Raw genomic sequence first — 27,943 nt, 5'->3', positions numbered from 1 at the left:
ATTTAGTGTACTACTGAATTGTTTTTACTAATATTATTTTTAGGATTTTTGCATCAAGAACACAAAGTGATATTATTCTGTGGTGTTGAGATTGAGATCTCAGGGAAACTTAGGACAGGAAAAATGAGCACTAGAGAGTCAAACACATGGAGGGGTGACACTGCAGCTTTTATTTTGCCCCTCTCTAAAGAGCTTTCCTTATTTATCTTTCCTTCTTACTCTAAGGCTGGGTCTCTCCAGAGTGGAAAACATATATTTGTCAAAAGGTAATTCCCCCATAAGAGAATGGTTGGCTCTTTTGGTCTCAAGACCAAAAATTCTAAGAAAGGGACACAGTTGGCAGTGGATGCTATGGAGAGATTACTTCTGCTAAAACCTTAAGGAGGATGTTGTTCCATATGAGGAATTAAATAAGCTTTCATGCTATTCTGCAAAGAAAACCCAAATTTCCGGGTCCCCTGTCATCAAAGTGAGTTTTACGGTCCTAAGAGCGGACTCTAGGTGGAAAATCAGAGGGAATATAAGATTCTTTATGTGGTTTTAGTCTTTGCCCATTTCCCATCTTATCCTTTGCTCCTCTCTCCCTTACAAATTGCATTCTACTCAATCTGGTGGCTTCAGGTTGTTGAATGCAACAAGTCTTCCATCTAGAGGTATTTAAATGTAATTTTCCCTTTGCTCTGGAACATCTTTTCCCCAATTTGCATGGGTCCTTTCAGTGCCTATCTTAATCATCATTTCCTAAGGAAAGAGTTCCCTAACTTCATATCACTTTAGGACTCTGCAAGGCATAGTTTCATAGCATGTTGGTATTTTCCTTCATACCAACTGGGACCAATTGTGTAATTGGTTATCGAATGTCTATGTCACCGAGTATAAGGTGTATGCTTTTCTGGTTCGCCACCATATGCCTAATATGTAGAATGGAGAGATGCATAAATGGATGCATAAATGGTATGAGTGAATGATTAATGAATGGCAAATTGTACTTATTCCTGGATTAAGACAGTATTTCCTGCCTCAAGTCCAACCAAACACACACACACACACATACACACTCATGCACAACCTCTATTACCGCCTGCTAACTCATTTAATGTCTTGTTCAGGGGCATTAGTAGGCATTAGAAGAAGAAATCAGAGAGCACTAAGCACAGAAACAGTTTTGAAGAGCAAGTAGGCAGGCCACGTTGTTCCCCTGAAATCCCAGGATAAGGACATGTCTGCATCTGTTTTTTGTTTCTAGAGCCCTGTCTTGTCTATTTGCTATGAAAGAGGGGGCAGGCTGGTCAGCTTTATTTAGCCTGGACTGTGTTCTTGCTTTTCTCTCCCTGTAGCACTGTGGCTGCAAGCATCAATGCCTTAGCAACAGTGACCTTTGAGGATTTTGTCAAGAGTTGTTTTCCCCGTCTCTCCGACAAGCTGAGCACGTGGATCAGTAAAGGCTTATGTAGGTACAGCCGGTGGATCTTCTACTCCATGTCATGAAATGTACATGTGGTGCATGTCAAAATCCTGCACATGCTATTCAGCACTCATTACAGGCACAAAGGCACACGGAGATGTATGAGGAATTTCACGTATGAATTCACACTTCCAAAGATACCAGGAGGGTAACGGGAGAGAATTACCAGCTAGCTTACCTTTCACCAACCTTATATTCGACACTCTTCTGTACTCCCCCTACACGCTAGATTTATCACTTCAACATCTCCCGATTATGCCTTGTATTGATCATATCCGTCCCTCTACGTGGGAAGACATTCTGCTCACTGTAGCCAATCACATGGTCTAATAAAGTCAAATTCTTTCCTTTTCTTTCTTTTTTATTATTTATAATTGTCATTTACTTACTTATTTTAATTTTTTTAGTATAGTTGACACACAATATTGCATTAGTTTCAGGTGTACCACATGGTGATTTGACAAGTTTATACATTATGCCAAATTCTTTTCTAAAGAATTTTTTATTACCAAACTCCTGGTAAGCTCACTTCTAGGAATAGTTGCTCTTTGCTTAATCACATATTGCATATTATGTTTACGCTCACTGTAGCACTTACCATACTGAATTATAGTTTTGCAAAACATTTCTTCTTAGGTATAAACAAATTATATTATTATTCAAGTATTATAGAAAATATAGGTAATTGGAGAAAACATATGCACTTTTTGAATAAAATTATAGCTACTTTTGCTCTTTGTTGTTTTTTCTAGGATGCTATAGTGAGCATTTTCTTGTGTCATGTATGCATTATTTGAAAACATGGTTTTTTAATGTTTTCTTAATAGTCTGCAAAATGGCTTACTTTTTTATTTTTATGTTGTTACCTTTTAAAATCTTTTTTCATTTTTGGTAACATTGTGATGTTACCCATATACATTAATCTATAATGGCATACATAATTTTTTCCTTAATAAAGATATACAATAGAAAATTACCAAATCGAATAATACAAATTCACTGAAGTTCTTGATATATATTATGAAAAATGTTTCCAGCATGGTCCAATTAATATTTATGTGTGGCAGCAGTGAGTAATGACATATTTTTCTATGCACTTGATATCAGTATTTTCAAAAATTGGCCAACTTCATGGGCAAAATAACATCACATTTTTGCTTTAGTTTATATTTTTTGATTTATAGTGAATTTGAACATTTGTCAGATCATAAATAACCATTTGTATTTCTGTGAAAAAATTATTTATGCTTTCTGTTTGTTGATGAGATACTAGAAATTTTGTCTGTAAAATCTCTTCATGTATAAAGGAAATGTTACCTTTGTATATTGAAAAATGTCCTTCAGATTTTTTTAAATACATGTTTGATGTACAGAAATTATATTACATAGTTTTTAAAATATATGTAACATTTCTTTTACTATTTTATCCATTTCTTTATGCTTACAAATTTGTTCCCATTAAAAACATACTTAAATATTTCCTTATTTTTCTCTAGACTGTCAATAATTTTGTATTTCATATTAAATGTATTCAAATTATTTGATTTATGATGAGGATCTAAATTTTTTTTCTTATACAGCCAATTTTCTCAGCATCATTAATCTAGTATTATTCACTGGTTGTTAATATTTCAGTGATGATAATATACAATATAAGACTCTTTCATCTATAAGGATTTGTTTAAGAATATCATATACTTCTTTTCATTAAGTTATTTACCAGTTGTAGGAAAATACCATCTTGTCTTATACTCTAGCTTTATAGTGTTTTACTTAAAATATCTGCTAGAGCAACTCCTGTCACTTTTCTTTTAGTTTAAAATTTAAAAATTTTTCAATTGTAACTTTCCTTTTTTTTTCTACCAAAACAAACTTTAGGTAATATATGTTTATATATTCTTCATATTAACTTTAAAATACTTTATTGCACATCATGGACCTGCACCTCTATCCCAATGGGATTGCATTACATCTGAAAATATTTGGGGGAAGAATTGACATCTTTGTAAGCTTTCTACCTAGCAATAGTATTTTTCTATAATGGTATCATATTTGCTACCCTGTATGTTAATTACACTTAGGTCTTCCTCCTTCAGCTTTTCTCTTCCTCTCACTTCTTCTCATTTCCCTTTTTCTTCTTTTCTTCTTTCATTGATATTATGAACGGGATGCTTTTTCCATAGTATCTTCTAAACTGTTCATTATGAATGTGGAACACCTTCAACTTTTCATTTATTTTGTTTTGTATCTGGTCATTTATCCAACTCTTGTTGGTTCTTAAAATTCTAATGGGTTTTCTAGTAAGTGTCTGAAAGTATCGATTGTTTTTATCTACTTATTCTTAAATGTTCTTCTAATTTGGATTTTTTGTTTTCCATATACTTTACTTTTTCTTGTATTTTTGTAATTTTGTTCTTTTCCTCTCCACAAAGCAAATTTCTTAACAATAATGATTTTAATTCTGTAACTGTGCTTCACTCCTTATATTTTATTATAAAATTATTATGTAATTATATAAATTCAATCTTACAGTAAAACTTAAATTTTTTGCAGTCCAGTCTATCACCTTTAAAGATAATGAGAATAATTTTAGAATTCCAAAATGTTTTTATTGATCAAACTTGGTTTCTGGTGTAGTTTTGAGCTTCCTTATTTTTCTATCTTATTGAGAAGTTGGAAAAGATTGCATTGAAAGTTGTTAGACTGATTTCATTTTAAGAGTGAGTTCCTGATATTAAATATCATGTATATCATGTACTAAACCTGAAATAAAATAACAATAATAATAATAATAATAATAAAAAATTCATGGTTCTTTCGATGTACCAGGCACTACACTATTGGATGCATTATTTATGTGTAGTCCCTTCCACACATTCCTAGAATGTGAGATCTTTGGGGCAGGAATCACATTCTGACTTTATAGCACTGGCACTGGTAAAGTGCCTGACATATGGTCAGTACTCCATAAAAGTGAATTAATAATCATGTTGGGAACTGAGCTAGATATTTAGCTGAGAGATCATTTCAAACAGAATAAACAAAATCATTTTCTGTCCGTTTCTGTCACTGTGTCTGGGCCTATATCTCCAACTCTTTGTCTCTTTATCCCTCCCTTATTTAGTTTAAGGGTTATAATGGGAATTGAATGTAATTTTAAGACGATCTTTAAACAAAGATGCATAAAAACAGTTGTTTTTTAAAAGGTGGTTAAAAGGACTCATCATCTTAAAAAGATTAGTAAGACCCATATGCTGCTTCACCCCTCAAGCTCCCCTGGTACTGAGGCCCTGCATGAGATGCTTCAAAGGCGAGGTACTCTGATGGCCCTGGTAGGTCTCCCATGTAGATATGTAAACAAATAATCATGCAATATACAAAGGGTCATAAGGACGACATGAATAAAGCACTAAAGGAAAACATTAGAAAAAACATTCCAGATTTGCAAACGCTGTGAGGTAAAATGTATAGATACTTTAGCCATCTTAAAAATGAAGAGCTCTCTGAATCCCAGAAAGGTTAGTGATTTCTTCAGCTGATTTTTGATGAGTGGTCAAACCGGAATTTCTTCCGCATTTTCATGTTGCATCCACATGGTAACTTTCTTCCTGAATCCTGGAGAGAAAACACCTTGAGGCCAGATTCCAGCTCATTTTGCCTGACTGGGAACAAAGTCTCCCCCCTTACCCTCTTGGGGCTTGTGATGGCTGAGTGGCAAGGACAGTTCTCACCGAGTTCCCTTCCAAAATGGCTTCCCTCAGAGACAGTCCTGGGCAGGAGCTCAAGAAATTCCTCAAAGCCACTTTGGATGATGGTCACGGGTTTTCTTTCTTTCAGGTCTCTTGTTTGGTGTGATGTGTACCTCCATGGCCGTGGCTGCCTCTCTCATGGGAGGTGTTGTGCAGGTAATGAAAACAAGAAAAGACACCTTTGATTTCCTAGCAACTTTTGCCCACTTTCTGTGCTAAGGCTTTGCTTATTCCTCCAAGTGCCATATGCTGAGACTCTGATACCAGTTCCGAATGAAATATGCATGTAAAATTTCAACCAAAATTGCTTTCAGAAGGGGAAACTTTTAAAAGCTAGCAATGGAAGTCAATTATGGTACACTGCCCTTTTAAAATCCAGATCTGAGCATGTATGATCCTGAAATAAAAGCAGTAATGATAATTATCATCACAATAATAATAATAATAACTGCTATAAATGGAGCACTTCCTACGTTCTAGGTACACAATCCCAAATGTTTTACCACATTTAACCTTTATCACTTCCCTCAGGGTGGTATGATTAATATACTAACTTTACAGATGAAGAAACTAAGAAATAGAGAAGAAGTGATTGTCCCAGAGGCACATAAGTAAGGAGTGGGGAGCTGGCCCATGAGCCCACCTCTATCTATTATCTAGGGTGAACTGCCTCTCGTACATCCAATTCCCCTTTCCATAAAAAGAAGGTAAGGAGTCCCGAGGACAATATGTTTCAGCATCTTCATTTTGTAGATAATTACAGAAAAGAGTGAAAATATCCTGCTCAGGTTTTCACAGCTAGTCAGTGTCTGAGCGAGGTTTATGGTCCAAGTCTCCTGAGCCACCCCTCTTCCCTCTGCAAATCAGCCACCTTGGAAGCAACAGTAGAAAAGCCCATCTTCAGATTCTACTTCAGCCCTCTATATCCCCCTTGTATTTTTGCGTAATTTCTTTTTTTACTGTTTATTTATTTATTTTGAAAGAAAGAGAGCATGAGCAGGAGTGGGGCAGAGAGAGAGAGGGAGAGAAAGAATCCTAGGCAGGCTCCATGCCTAGTGTGGAGCCTGACTCAAGGCTCGATCCCATGACCATGAGCTCATGACCTGAGCCAAAGTCAAGAGTCGGGCACTTAACCGACTAAGCCACCTGGGGACCCCATCTTTGCATAATTTCAACATCCTTTGTACTATCTTGGAACAGCATAGCTTTTCAATAAATGTTGCTTCAGCAAAGAAATGAATAAGGGTGCGTGAATAGCAATCACTGATTTTTACAGAACACATCTTAGTTTGCAGAGCTGTGCATCTGACTTGATCCTTCTAATGACTACTTATGAAGAATCCTTTCTTTCTATTTTGAGCTCCAGGGAGTAAGTCAGGGAGATTGAGGGATACAATAACTCAGTTGTCTACATAAGAAGCTGTAGGATTGGAAACCCGGTATCCCCTCTGGTAAGCTAGGTACTTACTGTTTTATCACAGATGCTTGATAACCTCTTCCTAGTTTTTGGAGCACTTTGTTATTTGCTCATTCACACAGCAGCACTGGTAGGTTTAGTGACATCAGCAGCATCTCTTATCAGTTTACTTCCATGCATTCATAGGGACCACATGTAGAAGTCAGCTCTGAGGCCTTGTGCCCCACTGCTTTCTCCCTTTTACCCAAACATTATTTACTATTAAGGAAGTATCATCATGTTGAATTTAGCAAGAATTTCAATCACTAAATTGTTCTTTTTCAGAAACGTTTGTATTTTAATCTTATTTCCAATTGAGGTAGGAAGGGCTCTAGAATACACAAAGACCTACAAGACTGGTCTAAAACAGAGCTTACGATAAAGCAGGGATGATTGTAAATGATGCTCTCATCTGCTTGTCGTTATTTAGATGGATATGCTTGGCCCACTTTCTTGATTGTTTAAAATGTATGCCCCACAGTTCACACAGTTGAGGAGAGGCTGGTTGGCAAGAAATGCAAACTCTGATCTCTTGTTTCCTAGGAGAGATATTGTTCATAGGGTGTCCCTCTCATTTCTCTAAATACGTCTGATTTGACGGTGCAGAAAGTCAACTATAATTCCCCTATTTAATTTTCCAAACAGCTTTTCTAGATTGAACATAATGGGACAACATTCCTATTCAGGTTTTACACATGGGAAGATTGAAGCCCAAGTTTCACAGACATAAGGGATAAAGGCAGGTTCAATTCGTGTTCACAAAGCCATGCGATACTCATGGTGTGTGTTTGTGGATGGTGCTAGGAGTGGGCAGCCTGAATCTTCTTCAGCAAAGGCCCTTTTACTTAGGACGTTATAAAGTGTGTTCTGGAGACCTTCATTCTGTGAAATGCCCTAAGAAAGCAAATTTCCAATGTCAAGGACATTTGGGAAATGCTGCACACTCCGTGCCCCTCTCAGAAATCCACAGCCACATTAGCACATTGAACACCCCAGGAAGTCCTAAAATAAAGAAACCTATTTTTTTTTAATTTTTTTTTTAATGTTTACTTTTGAGACAGAGACAGAGCATGAACGGGGGAGGGTCAGAGAGAGGGGGAGACACAGAATTGGAAGCAGGCTCCAGGCTCTGAGCCATCAGCCCAGAGCCCGACGCGGGGCTCGAACCCACGGACCGCGAGATCGTGACCTGAGCTGAAGTCGGACACTTAACTGACTGAACCACCCAGGCACCCCAAGAAACCTATTTTTTAAAGTTTTTTTAAAATAATCTCTACACCCAACAGGAGGCTCAGACTCATGACCTTGAGCTCAAGAGTTGAACATTCTTCCAAGCCAGCCAGGTACCCCCAGGTTTTCTTTAAAATGTGACCATAGACCATATATAGGGAGGCAGAGGGTACAGGGGGTGGTGGTGGTGGCAGAAACAGGGGGAGGGGGCAGGTAAAAGCAGCAAAGATCACATGTTAACTAGTGATTTGCAGAGCTCACTTTCAGAAAGGCCGTTCTATCCGTTATGCTTCTATCTTAATGACTCTCATCTAGTTCTCCTAAGGGCTGTAATGAGTTCCAAGCAGGTTCTTATCTCCACTTAAGAAAGTGCCTCGTAGGTCTCCAAACAGTCCAACAAATGACATGCCTCAGGAGCCAGAGAGCTAACAGGGTAGGTAACAACAATTAAAGGAGGTAATGATAATAGTGGATACCACTTGAAACTAATATAACACTGTATGTTAACTAAGTGGAATTAAAATTAAAACTTAAGAAAAAGAGAAAGGAAAAAATAATAGTAGATAGCATTTGGGGGGTACCCATTATGTGCTGTAGAGTGCTTAGTCATGATTCTGACCTTTCTCAGATTACACGTTGAATGCTCACAGGAAAACCCAGGAAGCAGGCATGGATTCCCACTTGAAATGAGAAAGCTAAGGCACAGTAAGGCAACCCCCAGCCCAAAGCACATCCTTTTATTCATCACCCCCAGTTTGCAGGAGCAATTTATGTGAGATTTGCCCACTGAGGAGAAAGCTATTGGGTGAGATTTAAGTCTTCCCCCAATTGAACCCGCTTAAGAACAACAACAAAAACAAAGATAAAAATTAAGATTAGTTTAGTACTGTAGGTTATAGAAATGCATATCTTCAAAAGCCAGAAACTCTTGGATTTTTTTTTCTTTTTATCATGTGACGAACTTTTTATACAGAAGCATATTGGCTGATGACTTTATGAGATTGTTAATGTATTTTCCTCCACTAGAAGGGATAAACACCTTTCCTAACTTATTGATTCTCTAATTTAATAGCTAGTAAATTATCTTCCAAATTCACCAGTCAGGGCAATTATGAATTCATGTTATCAATCAGCAAAGGAAACGTCAAGAATATTAAATTAAGTATTGACTTTGGGGAAGAATATCGGCTTTAATCTTCTCTGCCTCTATCTTGTCAAAGATCTATCTGTGGCATTGACTTCATAAAAAATTAAACTGGAAAAACAAACATAACAATGCATTGCACCTCATCTTTCTAGAGAAAAGAATTCACATTACAGCTGGAGGGGATTTGATGGCCTCTTGGTTCTATCTATCTTTCACAAAAAAGACACTCCGAAATAGAATGCATCTGAATTAATAACAGAACATTCACAAATTAGAGTTATGAGAGGCAGGATCAAAGTTAGAATCCAAATATTCTGACTATTAGTGATGGAATCTTTCAGGAACATTTTTTCCCTTAAACAAAATGAGCCATTATGAGAGTCTGTGTTCTTGACATTTTTTTTTTTTTTCTGTAGACTGCCTTTAGGAGAGAAAAGGTGGGTTTTATGGCCAAAAAAGCTAGCTTAAATCTCTTAAATCTTACCTCTCCCATTTGCTAAATGAGATTATATCTTTAATATGTTTTCTGTCAGTGCAGTTTTCTCATCTATAAAATTCAGTTAGTGATATCTACTGAACAGGGTAATTGTGAAGATGAAATGAAGTCATTATTCTGGAGTGTCATCTTAACTACCTGATACATAGGCGGTGCCTGACAAACGTTAAGATACACATAGTATCTTTATAGAGCATCTTAATCTCAGCTGTTGACCTAAGAGCCCTACAGATGCATTGAAAGAAAAAGAAAAAGGAATGCCTGCGTGGCTCAGTCAGTTAAGCGTCCGACTTCGACTCAGGTCATGATCTCACGGTTTGTGAGTTCGAGTCCCGTATTGGGCTCTGTGCTGACAGCTCAGAGCCTGGAGCCTGCTTCAGATTCTGTGTCTCCCTCTCTCTCTGCCCCTCTCCTGCTTGTGCTCTGTCTCTCAAAAATAAATAAACATTAAAAAAAATTTTAATTAAAAAAAAAGAAAGAAAAAGAAAGAGGCTGCACTGCAGGATAGCTGTGTGTGTGTGTGTGTGTGTGTGTGTATGTGTGCATGTACGTACACATGTTCACACATGCTGGCACTCTCCCATGCTTGTTCACTTGCATGCAGATCAATGCGTTTATGTCCAAGACTCTTGGAAGACCATGGCACAAAGCTACAGGCCAATAGCAGATTAGTTTAATGAAAGCCCCTTGCCAAGTCAGTGGGCTCAATAACTTAGAGTCTAAGACATATGGAAATGCATTTGTCAAACTCCCTCAATCTCCAAAGAAAATGGAGCCCTTAAAAATGGGATATGAGATATGGAGCTATGGAATGTCCAGTGGCCTCCCCACCATGTCCCAACTTAATGTTCAACATCTGGGTGGGATGGTGGGAGTGGGGTAATGTATTATTATCAAAATGATAGAATTGTTAAAACAAGATTAGAATAGGTGATCAGTTGTGTAAGGCATGAAACATAAGGTATAGATACATTTATTTGGTACATTATAAAAAGAAAATTGGTTTTTTTTTTTGACAAGATAGAAAATGTATACAAATCAGTGAGACCACCTTAAGGGAAAACTACTTCTATCAAATCCAAATTACCTGTGTGTATGTATACACACACACACACACACACACACACACACAAATGTATGTATTTTTATTATTTTATACAATGCTTATCATTGAGCCCAGAAGGGAGAAATGACTTCCAGAAAGCATGCAAGTAATGAGTGGTACCAGCAGGACTAGGGTTAAATTTTATCCTGGGTCTGAGAGAGAGAGTGATCCCAGGTGGCCGTGGATTCGGGGGAGTGGGCAAGTTTTTGAGATCTGTCTTGCTCCACAGGCTGCCCTCAGCATCCATGGCATGTGCGGGGGACCAATGCTGGGTCTGTTCTCTCTGGGAATCCTGTTCCCTTTTGTGAACTGGAAGGTAAGGCTCCTGCATGTCTCTCCATGATTCCCAGCTAAAACTTCATGAAGCCCAGACAACTTCTCTCTTTTCTCACTTCTCTTTGGAAAGGCCATCTCTCTGGGCTGGGGAAAAAAAAAATGGTGGCTTTTTTTCCATGGTGGAACTAAACAGAAACCAAGCCCTCCTTTCTCTGACTTCAGTGAAGCCTTTTAAGAAGCTGAAAACAAGGAAAGTAAAAGGAGCACATGAAGTACTGGATGTCATGACATCAAAGTTGACTCTAGGGTTTGAAATGTTCTCCCTAAATTCAGGGTGCATATAATGAAATTTAAAAGGTATATTGAATTTGGGAATAATTTAGGTTAAAGACAACTTTGAAAACCTAAAAAAAAAGCTTTGTAAATTTCTTTTTTTTCCTCCATTTTACTTAGAATTATAACAAATTTAACTAACTTAATTAACAAATTTAAGAAGAGAGTAAACAAACCTGGTGTATCTGATAGCTAGATGTTCTTCGTTTTGCTGGTTTACAAGCTAATTGTATATTAACTAAATGTTGGTTGGATCACTTTATAAATATACATCAAAATGAACATTTATTTGAAAAAATAATATAATACTCTTTAACACAGTTTAAAAATCATAATTTTCTCAATGTAGCAAAATTATCTTTTCACTTGTTGCCATTCATACACTTATATGCATATATTTTTTAGAGTCCTTAGACTACAAAAAACCTGACTCTGCATACTTTTAAATATACTTTAGGGTGCTCAGTGAAGCCTGAGTCACATGATATGTCTAATTAGGTGACTGTAGCTATCTGACCCTTCTTGGCCTCTATTCTAGATAAATCTTATGGACATAGGCAAAGAGCATGGATAGGCAGGGAGCATTTGGGAATTTGTAGTGTTTCCCTTACAGTCTTATTTGTTTTAATTTACTTTTCTGATATTGAGGTTGACAAGGATAGGTATGTTTTGGAGAGATAGTATGAGGGAAGGCAATATGGCCATGAAAAAACTAATAATGAGCTACAGAATATCTTAGTCATTCTACACATTAACTTGTTATCTATGTTAGTGAACTGTGGTTCTTCCATTTAGCCCAGAAAACCACCTTGCTCTAGGTAGAGGGAGGTAAATGTTACAAATTTGGGTTACCTCCCCCCATCATTGGCCATAGCTGATCCTACTAATCAATCATAGCTCTCTCCACAAAATAGGGATGAAGCCCCAGGACCCTTTCAGCATGGCTTTCTAGACAGCTACCACAAATCTCTGAGGGTTGAACTTCTTGTTGAAATCCATTCACTCTTCACTGTTAGGCCAGGGGTCAGCAAACTACATCCCTCAAGCCAAATCTAATACAGCGTCCAGATTTTGGTATGGCCTGCAAGCTTAAAATGGTTTTCATATTTTTAAATTATTGGAAAAAATTAAAAGAAGAAAAAAATTTCATGACCCATAAATATATGAAATTCACATTTCAGTGCCCAAAAATAATTTTATCGGTTATAACCACTCCCTTTTGTTTACATAATGTGTATGTCCGTTTTTGTACTATCAGGCAGAAACTGAGTAGTTGTGACAGACATTGGATGGCCCACAAAGTCTAAAATATTTACTAACTGGCTATTTGTAATAGAACTTTGTAGACTTCTGGTCTAGACCAAGGCATAAGTATTCAAGTCACACACATTGCTTTAGTTTCCCTAAACAATAATGAAGAAAACATTCTGGTCCTGTTATCAAAAAGTCTTTCCCTGAATAAACAGAGAAACTACCAACTTATTCTCTCTCACATAGAAGGCTCAACTATCTAATGGAGGCTGGGAGGATTCAGATTTTATTTTCCAGTGGCGCTGATCACTGCTAGACTGCTCTTTCTCCTTTATAGGAGAAATGACTCTATCACTCATTGATTTTCACTGTTTATCTATCAAGAAGCATAACCCTTAAATGACAAGGCTAGTAAATATGCTTGCTAATATTTAGACCCAAACAAAAAGCTCCAAGCTTGTGAGTCAGGGACTCTGCTAGAATCACTTGGAAAGAGATATGGGAGAAAGAATTTCTATATAATAGCTTATAGTGGCTGTCAATGAAAAATGACATTGTCTCCATTTTCTGAGGTTTTCCCAGGCTTCTGAAATTCTTCTACCAGGAACTGAGGTCTTAATAGGCTTTTCCACAAGTTTTGAAATATAATTGATATATGGCACTGTATAAATATAAGAAGTACAGAATAGTGAATTGACTTACATATTTGTGAAATAATTACATTGAGTTTAGCATCATCTCATATGGACAAAAAAAATATTTTTTTCCTTGTGATGAGAATTCTTAGGATGTACTCTCTTAACAATTTCTATATATACCAGACAGGGATGTTAACTATAGTTATCATGTTGTATGTCTCTTGACGGATTAAATGGTAAGAAGAAGCTAAACGGAGGGAAAAAAAAGTTCCTGCTAGAAATCTAAAAATCGTAACCATTAAAGCATTCCCCTGTGTTTTCATTTAAGGAACAAGTTACTCCTAAATAAGACTGCATTGTGGGAGTTGGAAGAAAAGCAGTTTGGGTGTGCTGTTTCCAGCACATGTGGCCAAGACTTAGGGTGGTCAGTAAGAATCTCTGAGGCATGGACTCCTCATCTCTTTTTTCTTTCAACAGCTTTGTCAAATCTCTCACTAACGTTTTCTTTCCCTTCATCAAGGGTGCACTGGGTGGCCTTCTGACTGGAATCACCTTGTCATTTTGGGTGGCCATTGGGGCCTTTATCTACCCTGCACCAGACTCCAAGACATGGCCCTTGCCTTTATCAACAGACCAGTGTGTCCCATCAAATGTGACACTATCACCACCTACAGAGCTATCCAGCCGGTATGTGGAACTTAAAGATGATGTTCAATCCCAGGCAGTGGGTAACCAGGTTTGAGGAAGAGGCATTCTCCAGGGATAAGTCTGATGAGCCTGGTCTTGCTTTCCTGTGAGAGTCCTTCTGGGCAGTGCCCAGCACTGATGAGTGCCATGAAGGGGTGTTGAATATTCTGAATATCCATTCCTCTGCATCCCAGGTTCACAAGAGTGAACTCAGCAAAAGAATTAATTGGAATTATGAGTTCAAAATAAGAAAAGTAGTGTGTGTGTGGGGGGGGGGGGCGGGGATAGATGGGTGGGTATGAAGATCAAGGTTCGTGCCCTTGAAAGAGTAAAGACCTGAGTAGAATGGTTGTGGACACAGGGTTGGGAGCACTGCTGTGAACTTGCAGCTTCTAGATCAAACTAAATGGGGCCTAACAAAGGATTTATCTTCTATTTCTGGCTGGAATAGGTAATTTAAGACACCAAAACGCAGGAGATAACATGGTATAGGGAGAACATCATGGCCTTTGAAATCAGAAATGCCTAGGTTTGGATGTGGGTTTTATCATTTATCCACTCTGTCTCTGCATAAGTTAATAACTTGTTACTTCGTGAATTCTCAAGAGACTCTGAAAGAAAAATGAGGGAAATAATATTTACTTTGCTTGTGCTTTGAGAGGATTAAGTGAGAAAGGATAAATACAGCCTGTAGCACTGTACCTGACTTTAATAAATGCACTTTCTCACACTCTCATTGTTTATAGAAACAAATCTAAGAATTTTGGATAGCTCCTTAACTCTATGTATCAGGTGGAAAAACTATTATGGGCTGCACTGGGATGAAGTAGGTAGAGCCACATCCTAGGACTGTGCTCCTGAGTATGTGGTCCTGCCTACACAGTCTATGAGCACTCCATTATCTTGCTTCCATTTGCTTCTGAATTTCATTTAGTTTAGAAGCATTCCTTTCCATAAATCTTACAAACACATAATAACCTATTATAGTTCCCAGGTCCACCATATTCCCTCCCTCCTGCCTGTTCTTCTTCTGTCCTCTTTTTTTGGAGTGCTAGACCCTGGCCTTAGCTACCTTCCTTCCTTGAATAGCTACTAACTAGTCTTTAAAAACAAGTTCAGGTATTGTCTCACACACAAGCCTGGGTTTGATACTCTTTTCAAATGCTCACAGAATTCTTTTTTCCTAACTCGAGGTGCTACCCTTCCACTTTATGATTGTCCGTTAGCTCCTATATGTAGACTTTGCAGCTCACTCATCTTCTTATCTCCAATATCTGCCACAATTCTTGGCATTAAATCTTGGCTTAATAAATGTCTAAAGAGTGAATAATACAAAAGAAATGGAAAGCACAGTCCTCATTGTACTTCTTATAATTTAGTGCATACATTACTATACTTATAATGCAAGGATGAGTTGGATTGAGTGCAATATAGAGCCCAGTTAGTCTACAATTGATTCTTTTAAAAAAAAATAACCAAATGGCAAAAAATTAAAGTGTTGGAATTTTGAGAAATGCCAGGCCCTACAATGAACCTTCAATAGTCCTCTAAGTCATTGTGGATCATAACCTCAGAACTCATGGAACTGTTGACACGTGCTGTTGTCATCCACAGACCTGCAATCGCTGACACCTGGTATTCGCTCTCCTACCTTTACTACAGTGCAGTGGGCTGCTTAGGATGCATTGCTGCTGGGATAATCATCAGCTTCATAACAGGTTGGTTACATGGATTCTTCTCTTTGGGGCCAAGGAAGACATGGGCTAGCCTCATGCATTGGTGGGCTAGATGGATGTCTTACTGGTGTGATTTTGGATCCACTGCAAGAAACCCTTCTTCCCAAAGACATGCTTACTCTCTTGAAGCTCATATGCAAAATCATTCTCCTGATTATCATATATATATGATTATTAATATATATATATATATACATATATATATATAAAACATCTATTTTAAAACGTTCCCCATACATTACAGGAAAAAGAAATGGTGCTTCAACACATGGCCCCCAGAAGCAGTAAGAAAATCCTTTGTAATATAACAATCAGTAGTAAAGCAGTAGGAAAATCCTTTGTAATGTAACAATCAGTAGGAAAGGTTAAATATTAAGAGTTCTTTCCTCCTTCATCTCAGTAAGAGACTGGAGTTTCTCTCATAACCACCTCCTATTTCACGGGTGAGCCTTAACTAACAAACATACTAGATGGAGGTCTTTCTCAAATTCACTCAAAGTTGCTTTACGACTGGTGACATTTCAAGCGCAAACTCTTTTTTTTCCTGGGGGGAAAACTCTTCATCCACAGGAAATGGTCTCATCCCTTTTGAGCTTCTCCTTTCTCATTAATTATGCTGTTATAGCCTTGTAGTTTCTGTTGACAAAAGTGGTTTCCACCAGAAGGGGACGATGTTTTTCAGTGCCTGTTTCCTAAGGTCTTGCTCATTAAATGGATTATACATGCTCTTGATTGAGGGCAAATATAGAGCCTCACACTTGAGTTCTATTTTCATTTGTAACCTTCTTATCCATGAGAACTGCAGCCCTAAATTTTGGCTTTTTGTTTACCATCTCCCAAAGCCTTCCCCAACCAAGAATAAAACTAAATCTAAATCCATATGAAGTAAAACCAATGTTACACTATATATTAACTAACTAGAATTTAAACAAAAACTTGAAACAAACAAAAAATCCATGTGAAGTATAGAACTCTTTTTTCTTAGTAAGGCTCAGCTTCTTCCCTTAGACATAAAGTATCTATCTTATTTGAGAACTCTTCCATACTTTTGTGGTACATTAAGAGAGAAAAGTTTTCTCTGCTTGAAACCCTGGGGATAGTTGGGTTCAGGATTAAATATTTCTTATTCAGGCTGCCCTTGGCTATAAGTTTGAAGTTATATGATTTTCTTTTTCACTGCCCACTCATACACATACACTAAGGAAAATGGAGTGTTTCAGGCTTTAAGATCACATATGTTTAATTTCTTGTTTTGTCATTTACTAAACCATAGAAAAATTTATTATTTCCTTACTTATGAAAGGAGAATCACAATATCTATTTTATAAAGATTAGATATATTTTATAGTCTACATAAAATATGCCTAGTACATAGAAGGCATTCACTAATAAGCAAATACTATTATTAAGAGGAGTACAATTTATTTGTTTGAATGTCTTCTGACAGAGTGACATAATGCCGGGGAATATATCACTTAAACTTCAATTTGAAGCTTTAGGAATCTACATTTTTTTATCTCTAGAAATAAATTTGTGAAAAAAAGCTTATAGACTGGCACAGTGTCTGGAACAGAGGAGGAATGGGATCAAGGTTGTAAACCATCACTCTGCTACCCCATTTAGGGACATTTAGACTAAATTGGCTGCTGAATTAATGACTACCATTGAATGAGATTGGGTATTTGTGAATAATTATCATGATACCAAGATTTGCAAAAGTTCTAGGCAGGAAATATTGTCATCCTTTAAAGCTTGGTTCAAATATCAATTTGACTTATTCCACAGCAGGATTTGAAGGAATGGGACGTTGGACAGGTGTGTTTTAAAGGTTGCAGAGAAGGTGTCAGGAAAGCCTAGACTTGCTGAAGGGAATGTCAGAGTATTGCTTATTCAGGATACTGGGGTGGAAGGAAGAAGAAACGGTAAACATAATCTTTTTAATTTTACAAATATTGACTCTGATGGCTTCTAATATATCTGATTTGAGTGAAAAACCAAGAGTTTTCCTAAAGGAAGAAATCATGATTCCTGCTATCCCCTCTGTTGACCTACAAAGGGTAAGAATAGAGTTTTCCATAATCCATCTTTAAAATAAGTATGGTGTCTCTGTTTAACCCTATAGCTGTGAATTTGCCTGACCTGACAGTTTTTGGATATTTAAAAATCTATCCTCCTACTCACTTTGAGCAGTTACCAATCTCTGTCTATTAACCAGTCAGGCCTATTTTCACTCTTATACTAAGAAGTGACCTACTTAGTAAGTATACAATACTTAAATCTTTATAGAAGACCTAGAAATGTGCAAGCACCTAATCCATCTGTCCTTTCATTAATAGGTTATCAAAGTGGCAAGGATATTCAACCACTGCTAATTAGGCCGGTTTGCAATTTATTTTGCTTTTGGTCTAAGAAATACAAAAGACTGTGCTGGTGTGGTGTTCAGCATGACAGTGGGACTGAGCAGGTAAGCTGATGTTTGAGCTTCTGAAAAACACACATGAGCTCACAAGGATTCCCTTGTTGCCCAATTAAACCATCTACAAAAGTGGGTGTGAGAAAGGAAGGCAATGAATATTACAATCTGAATCTAGTTTCAGCTTCAGTTAACCTCAGCTGATTAGCTTTTGAGCATATAAATATGTTGACAGGTAAATGTACCTTTGGGGTGAATTGTTGGCATTGCAAGTAGTTAGTTTCCAAAAGTCCTTTTACCCATTCTGAGGGTGAATTCTAGGAAAAATATAAAAATGAACAGAAGAAAAGGAATAAAACAGGGGGCACAATCTAGTATCATGGTGAAAAGCATAGACTTTAGAGTCAGCCCTGGATGTAATCCTGGTTCCATGTCTTACTTGCCTTGGGTAAATTGTTTAACCTCTTTCAACCTCAGTTTATATCTGAAAACTGGGAGGAGAGCATACAGTGCCATCTGGACACAAACATCTCTAGCTCCATGAAGTGTAAATATAGAGTCAGATTGACTGGAAGAACTTCTTAGAGAAGCAGCAGGATGCCCAACTCCCCTTATCCCACTGAGAATTGTTTAGACTAGAGACACCATCCAAGTGTCATTAAGCTCCTATCAGCCAAAGGCCACCAGCAACAGCCTGTGGTCAGACCAAATCTAACTTATTGACTTGATGCAGCCCAGGGGGTGGGTGGGGGTCACTCCAGGGAAAGCAGGCAATGCCACCCTTAACAAGAGGGATGCTGGGCACATTTTTTGTAAGGTGTGGGTTCCCACTGTAAGATTCTGACAGGAGTCTAAGTTGGAATGAAAAAAAAAGCTGTCTAGTGTCCATTTGGTAAGAGAGTAATAATCCCTCAGAGTTATTACAGCATTTGACAACAGCTGGACCTTGGGAGATGTAACGTTTCCTGTTAAGTTTGCAAATGGTCTTATCTATGTCAATCGTCTCTGCCTCATTAAGTGTAAGAGTGTATATTTTTTTTCTTAGTTATGGGTTATTGACTTTCTTTCAGTCCCACACATTTCATACTTTCAGTACTCTAGAAGACAGACTCTTTACCTATATCACATCACCAAAGTGGTCAGTTGTTCTCCTTCCCCAAAACACCATATTAATATGGATGTGAAGTAAAACTGAGTTTAATAATTACTGAAGAAAGGAGAGCACTGTCTTGAGAGGCATTCAGAATGCGAAGGCACTCTATTTTGCTGAGAAAGCAGCTGATCAAGCAGTTCATTGTTTGGTAAATGGGTTTGGAGGAAGTTCTAGAAGGAAATAATCAAGCTATTTACTGATTTGCGACTTATATTCCTGGGCAAGAATTTTCTGGAATGAATGATAAATCCTGTTGATACAGGCAGCTTCTGTTCTCAAGGCTGAGCTGAGAGTGGGAGGGAGTACTTAGTATGTCATTATTGGGTTCCTTTCCCGAAGGATGACATTAGGCAACCTCTGGGGGAGTCTGCATGTAGGTCCCACTGTTATGATCAAGAGGCCTTGCTGTTCATGAAGGAAGGGCAGCACCACTGTCTGAGACATAGGTTTGTTTCTCCTAAGGAGATAACGCTACTACCTTACAGGGCTACTATACTAACTGAGAGATATACAATATACATTTCATCACACAACACAAGATATATTGCGAATGTTCACTACATTGTTCTTTCTGTTTTTATTATCATTAGAGATAGTACCTACGTGAATTGAATCATCATCATAGTTATGAATTAAGAAATGTATTGCTTTCCTATTTATATAACATTTGACTTGATATCATATCATTTGATCATATTATATCATTTGGGGGTGGTGCTGAGCAAGATTCACTGGAGTGATTTGGAATACATTAAGACTAACTCTTTAATATGTGTTGTGGTTTTTTTTTTTCCATTTTCTTCAGGAAAACCTTGAGAATGGCAGTTCCTGGAAACAAGGGGCTGAATCTGTCTTACAGAATGGACTCAGGCAAGAAGACCTGGTCAATATTCCAGGCCATGATCCCAAGGACAAAAGCTACAACAATATGGCACTAGAGAAGATTACTCATTTCTAACACATGCGAGTGTAGCACACACACACACACACAACACACACACACACACACACACACACAGACCGTGTACTATGTGCCTATTGGTTAGCAGATTTGTGTAGTTGCCACTGCTAGAAGACAGGGATGTCTCATATCTATTTATACTTATTTATAACTACAAATAAAATGACTGTTTCCAGCATATTCCCAGGATATTCTTTGGAAGACCCCAACATTCACATGAGAAGAAACAGCCAAACCTTAAGTGTACTGGCAAACTTCCTTCTGGGTTGAATTAGGACTGGATTTTACCACAGTGAAAAGAATCAGTCCCTTTGCTTTATGTCATATTAAACTTCAGGGTTTTTGTTTGTCTGGTTTGGTTTTTGATGGTTCTCTAAGAATCAAGTATCTTGGAGTTTACAGGCAGAATGTGGAAGGGGGTATGCATATTAAATGCTTCTCCATCACTGCTGATAAAAGGGAAGAATGCCATCTACCCCAGCCCCCATATCTCACATATATGTAGGCACATTTCACATCACCCCACACTGCAGTTACAGTTGGAACACTTAAATGCCATCAACCCCCTCAACCCACACCCCCATACCTTTAAGTCTTCTTCCAGTCATCCCTGCTACTACAGCTGTCCTGACCAAGCCTTATAAATAATTTTGCTCAGTACAGGAGAGGGACTGGTATATCTAGTGAGTGCCACAATCATAACTAAACACACTGCTCCCTTTGGGCTCTTGATGTAGTATTTCTTTCTTTCCATCACCTTACAAGGGAAAAATGATTGTGCTCAACAAAAGTCTGGAGTCTTTCCCAGGGCTGGGTAAAGAGGAAAAAGGCATGTCCTATGTAGGAGGCTGTTAGGATGGCATCTGGCAGAGAATCTTGCAAGTAGCTTAGCAGCCCACAGATTTCACTAGTCATGGGGTCTTCTTTGGAGCAAAATACCTCATCCACAGGTATTATATTCTACTTAGCTCTTCTACACCAGCTCAACATGTTCCACCAGGCTAAGGTGAGAGAAATAAAGATCTATACAGTTGAATTCACAAAAATTATTTTTTAAGTTCTAGAGTAACAGGAAACAATTGAACAATAGTTAACAAATGGAAAGGCAGTGCAAGCTTTTTGGATGAAGCGAAAAAATGAAATCCTTAAAAAGTAAAAAAGAACCAGTGCTCCAGGGGCTAGACCAGAGGAAAGATAGTAGGAAACGAGCCAACATCTCAGCGTCAGGTCCATTAGGGCAGGTGTCAGATATTTAGTTTGGTGGCCAGGTGAGATCAAAAGGTCTAGAAATAATATATCAGCAAAATAAAAAGAAATGGTCCAAATGGGCAAGGATAAGAAGTCCCAAAGGCTATGTTGTTTAAAAGTAACCCAGGAGGAGAAAACCTTAAAAGAAGCATAAGATAGGGGGAAAAATTATGTAACCAGTATTTGTTATTAGGGAGAGAATATAGAAAAAAATCAGTGGTAAAAAATATGCAAAGGAACTAAAGAACAATTGGAATTTATAAGCCACATCCCAATGCTTTTCTTCTCTCCCTCCACTCAATAGAAGAGGAGAATACAGGGAGAAAACGAGAGAATTGGGCTGTGGTTTACAAGCGATATGAGAAAAAATACATTTGGAAAAGGAAGGAAAGAAGTAATAAGTAAAAAATACATTTGGAAAAATATCTGAAAATGAGAAGGAGCAGAATTTCTAGAAACACTTTTTCTAGTCCAGCAAGGTAATGAAGGTATTGATCTAAGCATTTGTAGATTGAAAGGCGCAATTGTTTTCTAAACAATTTAGTAGTTAGGACATTCCTATGAATTAGAGCCTCAAAAATATATTGGGTGAACGTTGAAAATTTGGCCAAACCTCATTGGTTTAGTAAATATCTTATGATTGGGAATGGAAACAACCACTCTGAGGATGAGAATTTCATAAACAGCAGCCATTGGATATGTGGCTTTTTCTCCCCCCAGAGGAATGCTTTACTGATAAATTACCCCTTATTTACTTTAAGGAAAAGATAAATCCGTTACGATCCCTGCATCCTGCCTTCTCACCACATCCCCGTCAGAGATTCTAACGCTGGAGAAAGAACACAGAGTGGTGTTCTTTCCAGGCAAGAGCATGAACCATAGTCCCCAAGGCGTGTCTGAACTGATCAGCAGACAGGCATCAGAGAGCACATAGAAGTCTGCTAAAGCAGACATTTTGAGCTGACAGCTGCCCCCCTCCCCAGGAAGTGCATAGGTGCCTGCACGCAGGTGTGGTCTCTGCTGCTAAGAACCAGTAAGGCATGGAGCTGCTTCTCCAGACACACCAGACACTCAAGGCACTGGGTGAGAGGCTGCTGGGGCATATGTGTGTGTGTGTGTGTGTGTGTGTGTGTGTATTATATAGATATATATCAAATAATACATTTCAAGATTTTGGACTTTCACTTGAAATTGTACAAAAACAAACTGTACTAAATAGTTCTTTATTTTACTCACAAATTTTACTCAGAAATTATTCCACAGATATCACTAGGTCAGCATTTTTCCCAGAAGGTTTTTTGGGACACTTTTTCTTTTCTTAGTCACTGATTCTCTTACCTGGAGTGTTATCAAGGCATAAAATGACTTACAAATGGAAGATATCATCATCATCATCATCATTATAAAAATGGCTCTGTCGTCTTTCATTATGACAACATTCTGAGAGCTTGGAGAGTTCAATATAAGGATCCCTCCTAATTCTTCCTATTTGAACAAACATGGAAAAATCTAAGGCTTCAGGTAGAGACCAGATGGGAGTTCAAGAGAAAAACCATCTTCCACAGTGTCCAGGAACCACATTTGTTGTGTGGCTAAACAGAAACTGTGAAGTAAGTGCAGCCAATAGACTTGACTACTTTCTTGCACCTCTCCTACTCTTACTCCTCCCTAGGAATATCAGCTCAGACTTGTGTCAAGGTTGCTGGTGTGGTATAAGTTCTGTTCAGTGCCAAGTTAAATCCGGGCCATGGAAATACGCTGAACTTGTGGCCATTTTTGCCACAGAATGACCAGGGATATTCTCAGTAAATGGAGCTATGAATGATGAGTTCTAAGATGGCCTAAAATGTGCCAAACTTAATGCTGGTCTCTTTCTTTTAAACTCAATCACAAATATTAGTAAAAATGAAATGGAATGACTTCAGTGTTCTCTTCCATTCATGCTGATGAATTCATTTTGGTCACTGATATTCTCTTTGGTACCATTTGGAGCAAGAAGTACAGCTTATTTTTTTTTTTAATCTTTATTTATTTTGTGTGGGAGAGAGAGAGAGAGATAGAGAGTGAGCAGGGGAGGGGCAGAGAGAGAGAGGGAGACCGAGAATTCCAAGCAGGATCTGCACTATCAGCACAGAGCCCGATGCATGGCTCCATCCTACAAATAAACCCTGAGATCATGACCTGAGCCGAAATCAAGAAGTGGATGCTTAACCGTCTCAGTCAAGCAGGTGCCCTAAGAAGTACAGCTTATTGATGAAGGTGACAGATTGGACTTAGCTTAGGTTTAGATGTAAGTTTTGACATAAATTGTCTCAGCAGTCTTGGCCAAGACTTTTTAGAGTTTAGTTTCTTATAAATTAAAAGGAGCAAAAATTGTCCCTACGTAATAGGGTTGTTGTGAAGATTTATAGAGGTAAGTCATATGAACTAGCATGGTGACTGGCCCCCACAAAACATTCAATACTTGTTAGTCTGCAGTATATAAAGAAAGTGATATTACAGTATTCATTTTAAGTTAAATTGGTTCACTGTTTCTCTTTAGAATTTTCAAGATACTGGCTTAGTATGTGAATTACTGAAGTGGTTTAAGAATTAGAAAGAACAAGGTAACCATAAACTATAAACTAAAAGTCATGCCATTAATTTCCAAACAGTAGCCTTTGAATGGCAATTTTAAATAAAGTATGATTTCTAAGGGTCCTAAATTTTTGAAAAAAAGAAAAAAAAAACCCCACTGTTATAAAGATAGATAAGTTTATTACTGAAAATGCAATATTCATATATATGATTTGTTAAGTATTACCATTGTAACACTTATACGTAAACGGCATCTCAAGCCACGTGTATGACTCAGTGCACAGTTTATAACTGTGATTCTTCCAACAACGGCAGAAGGGGCGAGGGCTTTTCCGTTGTTTAATTCAAATAATATTCCATGAACATAAATTTCATTCCTTTGTGATTTTATAGGGTTCTAGCATTTCATTCTAAAGAGAAAAAGAAATAAGCCACACACCAGGGGACTTGCAAACAATATTTCAAATCTTTATGGTATTACAATCTTACTTAAACATTATTACAAAGATCAGATCAGTAAATAGAAAAAAAAAAGTAGAGCAATCTCCTTTTAAATTGTTCTTAGAAATAAGTTGTTTTAAAATGCTACAGACATTTTAGCTCTCTATGTATACATTTGTATATTCAGAAATTTCATGTGCTCAATCTCAGTATTGTAAGGTAGCTGGGTATACTGTAAAGTTACCTCTTTTATCTAACATTAATAACCTTGAAGTATAATCTATTTCCAAACAACTAAAATTTAACTGATATTACCAATGATATTAAAAGGAAACAAAATTTTAATCAAGTGTAATTCATAATTGATAATCATCTAATGGGTTATTTTAATTTGTAATTCTTGGAAAGAGTTAATGCTGTTATTTCCATTCCAATCTCCTGACCATACCAATCTAGATTTGCAAATGCCTATGTGAGTAACAAGCACTCATAAGCCCCCTTGTCTATTATTGCACTCCTGGTGTTTGAAATATCGGCTATATTCAGAAGACAGAGTTAAATATACAAATATTTGGCTATTTAATCAGAACATGGCCCTTACTTGGGGTGTGAGAAGATATTGGTGCCTCTCTCATTATACTTTCATGACAAATTAGAAAAATAATCCTACTCTATCATGGAAATGTTAGTTGTTAATATTTCTGTATATTAGTGGGAAATTTAAAATTATTTTTTTTCTATTTTCAAATTTTGTGTGTCTTTTTTCATACAGCTATGAAATACTTCTAAATTTAGTGCTGTATTTATACAACTACTCAATTTTAAGTAAAATGTCTTTAGAATGAGTATAGATATATAAGATACATAACTATTTTAATTATTTGTTTTTAAAAGTAAGTTCAGATTGAAGTGTATTTAAATGATCAATGTGAATATTTTCTACAGGGTTAGGAGTGGGATGCAAATAGTTATCCACTCGAAAATCTTTTATATAAACCTAATAGATTAAGGCAGGTCTACCAAGTCACCAAGTAATCATACATCAAAATAAGATTTGACATACTATATTAACATGACTTCTTTTACATATTTTGGATAATATCTATAATATTTGGGCTGCCCAAAGGCTTGGGGACACACACACACACACACACACACTGTCTCAGAAGTAACCATGAGAAGGATTTTATGACTTAATAGGTTACTATAAATTAAGAAAACCAATATATAATGGTGATGTCTTTTATAGACTTTGGCTTTTTTGTCCTTAGGAATTCCCAGAAACAACCATTCATCTGTTTTTAAAACATGTTAAAGCAATTGTGTATATACAGATGTTCTGAACATCCAGTTCCTCATTACAGAATCTGCTTTGACATATTTAAAAGCTAAAAAATAATTTCATGTAGTATATTGATTCAATGCCCTAATGTAACTGCCATGTAAGAAAATAAATGAGCAATTCACAAATTGCTTATTTGTAACAGCGTAAGACAGTCAGCAGAATTTGTAGAGCCAATGTCATTGACTGATTTGGAATCTACATAATAAAGGTTTATGTACCTTTCAAGAATGGTAACCTGAAAAATGGAGTCAATCTATTTCAAAGGAGCAAATCTTCCTTAAATTGGCATTACAACTTCTTACGAGAGTTTAGAAGGAGTCTTTAATGATCCTTCGTAATTAATAATCCACATAAGAATAAAAATGGTTGGAGAAACCACTGTCTCTTCCCCAAACTTCCTCTTCAATTAAAGGACTCCACTAGCTGCTTCCTAGATGAAAAACACAATATTGATGCCAATAGCCACACATCTTAGAAAGATAAAATTGCATATATTTTTAAGTGCATTTTTAATCTTCAGCTTTGAAAACTGAGACTTTTATTCTTTGGCTAGACTTGTCACTGAAATCTAAGCTTACCATATTTAGCTTTGTAATCTTAAAATAGATAAAGAAAAAAAATAATGGGAAAAAACTTCATTTCTTCTGAATTTTACAGAATGGATGAAACTGTGGTTGTTTTTCAGTCAGAAAGAAGTCAGGGTATGTGCACAGAAAAAGCTGAAATAAGACCTGCAAAGCAGGCACTTTTGCTTAGGTAGGAAAGTCTCTACATCCCCTCAACCATACCCCAAACATTGCTTCCACAATTATCTTTGCCATCAGATTTTTCTGGCCACTCAATCCCCCTATTCTCACTTAATGAAAAGTGGGGAAAGTCTGGCTCATACTATTTCTTAGAAAGATTAGATTTAGCCTGATGTGGGGGCACCTGGCTGGCTGAGTCAGTAGAGGGCGTGGCTCTTGATCTCAGGGTTGTGAGTTCAAGCCTCATGTAAGGCATAGAGATTATTTAAAAAAATAATCATTTAAAAAATAAATTAGGCCGACTATATTCACCTGGTAATGTTGAGTGGCATGGACACCGACAAAATAATTATAAAGCATTTGAGGCAGTGTGAATACCACATGGGGTTAGCCATCCATATATATAACAGTTATATTTTGTGGGGACCATTTAATAGGTATCATTAAATTTTGCTTTTCAACTAATAATTTAGGAAGTTTTCCCTCCTGAAAAACGGAAAGCAGAGAAACTGCTTTTTCCACACACAGAGAGAATTAAGATGGAAATAAATATTCTGAGGAAGTCAATATAGGCATATGTCTGGAAATTTGCCCCCTTCTTTCTTAAAGAAAGATGTAACACAGCATCCACACAGTTTACTCTCTCGTGTACTCAAGACTCACTTGGATCCAGCTGGATGTAGAACCAGTTTTATTTAGGGAGAATCCTGCTGGGGCACAAAGTGGGATCATCATATAAAACAGTGAGATTCGATGGATAAGCTGCTTCTCCCTGAGAGTAGATTTTAATTATACAAGAAATTGGATTTTATCCTAAATATGAGTCCCTTTTTTTATCAACGTATCTGCTTTCATTTTCCTTTTCTGAAAAAAAAGATGCCTTAATGTGGATGTTGCTAGAACATAGTGGCTATAATACTTGTGTTTTCTAGAAAGAAAACCATCAAATGTGGTTGTGGATGTAGTTTTTCAGATGAATCCAGATGGCATTGAAGACATCACCATTGCAAATGCATACATCTTAGGTAGTAGGAACCTCGTTTGACCAATGATTCTAGCTAAAGCTAAATCAATCTTCCAGTTAGACAACTCTTGGCACATTTCAATTTGAATAGCAATGCCTGTAGAGAAATTCACACATTTCTATCAAAAGCCGGGTTTTTTAGGCCATTCCTGAAACGTTCTCTCCTAAGTGACTGAAAATACCAGAAAGAATAAGATGATGACTTATTCTCTGGATGAAATCTACAATTATTCCTAAAACCTGTTATAATATAGTGATTTGGGGGAAAATGTAGTGGAAATACCTTATGACCATAGTAGGACTGAGCTGGGCATATCTCAGAGAGTAAGTATGCATACGTGCACCCCCCCCCCCACACACACACACAAACACACACACAAGCACACACACCATACCCTGGGCCTATGTTTACCTGCCTCCAATTGACAAACTTATCAGCTCAACCATATTAGTTACACAACTCTTC

General features: G+C 37.2%; 1 protein-coding gene across 1 annotated transcript in view; it reads left to right on the top strand.

Moving 5' to 3' along the window:
• Positions 1 to 20,093, top strand: part of SLC5A12 (solute carrier family 5 member 12) — a 47,488-nt gene extending 27,395 nt beyond the window's left edge. Inside the window, exons 9-15 of the mRNA XM_007098459.3 lie at positions 1,338 to 1,450; positions 5,303 to 5,370; positions 10,878 to 10,964; positions 13,667 to 13,833; positions 15,448 to 15,551; positions 17,906 to 18,033; positions 19,941 to 20,093. Of these exons, the coding sequence (XP_007098521.1) occupies positions 1,338 to 1,450; positions 5,303 to 5,370; positions 10,878 to 10,964; positions 13,667 to 13,833; positions 15,448 to 15,551; positions 17,906 to 18,033; positions 19,941 to 20,093 (820 nt within the window). The remainder of the gene's footprint in view (positions 1 to 1,337; positions 1,451 to 5,302; positions 5,371 to 10,877; positions 10,965 to 13,666; positions 13,834 to 15,447; positions 15,552 to 17,905; positions 18,034 to 19,940) is intronic.
• The last annotated feature ends 7,850 nt before the right edge of the window (positions 20,094 to 27,943 follow it).

The sequence above is a fragment of the Panthera tigris genome, chromosome D1 (assembly GCF_018350195.1).
Source record: "Panthera tigris isolate Pti1 chromosome D1, P.tigris_Pti1_mat1.1, whole genome shotgun sequence".
NCBI classification, from domain to species: Eukaryota; Metazoa; Chordata; class Mammalia; order Carnivora; family Felidae; genus Panthera; species Panthera tigris.
Note: the sequence above shows the minus strand (reverse complement) of the source record. Positions and strands in the feature narration are given on the sequence as shown.